General features: G+C 35.6%; 1 protein-coding gene across 1 annotated transcript in view; it reads left to right on the plus strand.

Annotated features, from left to right (window-relative positions):
- Positions 1-1,097: 1,097 nt before the first annotated feature.
- LOC107578302 (glycine receptor subunit alpha-4-like) overlaps positions 1,098-2,021 on the plus strand; it is a gene marked incomplete at its 3' end in the record, with an annotated part of 6,967 nt that continues 6,043 nt past the window's right edge. The window contains exon 1 of the mRNA XM_016264269.1: positions 1,098-1,227. Within this exon, the coding sequence (XP_016119755.1) occupies positions 1,098-1,227 (130 nt within the window). The remainder of the gene's footprint in view (positions 1,228-2,021) is intronic.

Raw genomic sequence — 2,021 nt, forward strand, 5'->3', positions numbered from 1 at the left:
GTGTGTGTGTGTGTTTGTGTTTGTTGGCTTTATGTATCTGGGTCTCTGAAGTATGAGGCTGACACATAGAGACAGCTCTGTCTGAAGTCATTTTCACTGTTACTGAAATTGCAGATTTATTGAAGTCCACATAATGAGATAGAACTATTATTGCCCTATCTGGAACGAGACGTTTCTTTAGAATGACAATAAGGGCTTGTAAGTCTCACCTGAGGATGCATTCATTCTGTGTCTTATTTCCACTCCCTATAAGCTGTGTGAGACGGACTTTATATTTTCACAAATCAGATTTGCCACAGTTCTGCTCACAAACAGACAGGGAAATTGAAGAGGAACTGGACCGGAAAATTTCTCTAAATATGGAATAAGATTCAAAGCGTTTGAGAGAAAGTGCTGTCCTTTTCTCTGCTTGGACTTCTACTGAATTCTTTTTTTAATAAAATATTAACACCTACAACAACCTGCAATTAGGTTTAAGGCAATAAAGATGTCACCGCTATACTGCAGCCACACAGAGAAACAGACAGAACGTGTCAGGTAGAGAGGAGTTTTAATAAAACATGAGACAGATGTTCTGATGTGCTCATTTAAAGCCTTATTAAAGGGTTTAAGTAGACTCCTCAGGTATTTTGTTAGCAACCAGATTTCCCTCTAGCATTAATATTTCAATTTGGCATACATTATTTCCAAAGCATTCAGTCAATAATGGAATGATAACAGGCTTTTGGCCACAGTGAATTTTAAAATGAACAACTGAAAGAGCTCATAGAGAGCATACTTATTAATAAACCACGCACATATACAGTCCAAAAGCCCACAATGTAAATCTGGTCATTTAAAATCCAAATCTTAATTGAAGTTTCTGAAGACCAAAAGGAAGCCATTAATGCAAAGAGTGTCGTTTGTTCAATATAAATGGTGGAGTGAGATCTGGTTGCTAACGAAACCAGAATATAAATGAAAAGTTTAAGATTTTGAAAGATTCAAACTAGTGGTCTTAGACTTTGGACCCCGCTGTAAAAGCAGCTCTCTATGATGATCTGTTGGAGGCAGGTGTAGATTTGATGTTCTGATGTGTATTTTTTTTTACTTTTCCCATGTGTGTGTTTAGTAAGGAGCTGAAATCGCCCAGCAGCAGTGTGAAGCCCATGTCACCATCGGATTTTCTGGATAAATTAATGGGAAAAACATCTGGATATGATGCTCGGATCAGGCCTAACTTTAAAGGTTTGACTTCAACTCCAATCTGCTCTAATGTAATTTATTGTTTTAATTTCTATTAAAGAAAATGTGATTTCTGTGAGTATAGCAAGTGATGAGTGCATCGAAAACTGTGAAATGCTCATCTTTAAGCAACTGAGAGGCAAAAACGGTCACTGTCAGCCAATTTCTATCACACTACCATTCAGAAGGTTTGGGTCAGTAAGATTTTTGAACGTTTTTAATATTGTCAAACATGCCATTTCAAATAACGGTTTTCTGCATGTTTTTGAATTAAATTGGTTTCTGTGATGGCAAAGAATGGCAAAGCCATTCCTCCAGTCTTATACTTTAGAAAGCATTCCAATATGCTGATTTGGTGCTCAAAAAACATGCATTATTGTCATCACAGTTTAAAAACGGTTGTACTGCTTAATGTCCCCTCTGATAAGTTATATACGTATATCACTAATGTCATGAATGTTAAATCAATAAATAAAATGCTGCAATCAAATATTTACAAAGTAACTGAATGCTAATTAAACATTGGCTGAATTGCGTAGTCAGCTGTGTAGATAATTTTAAATAAATGAAGCATTTTACAGATTTCTAGTTCTCTATGTTTGTGAAAATGCTTTATTTTGTCATTTGTAAACAGTCTTGGATAACCTCTTCAAGTGTTTTGTCTTGGAAACTATCTGTTGCTATTTGCTGCTTGTGGATTTCTTTTTTATTCAAGACAATGAAGTTCAATTCTGTGTGAATTATTTATCTAATCTAATATGTGACCCTGGAGCACAAAACCAGTCTTAAGTCGCTGG

Source organism: Sinocyclocheilus grahami, unplaced genomic scaffold (genome assembly GCF_001515645.1).
Source record: "Sinocyclocheilus grahami isolate Dianchi unplaced genomic scaffold, SAMN03320097.WGS_v1.1 scaffold9646.1, whole genome shotgun sequence".
Classification (NCBI taxonomy): Eukaryota; Metazoa; Chordata; class Actinopteri; order Cypriniformes; family Cyprinidae; genus Sinocyclocheilus; species Sinocyclocheilus grahami.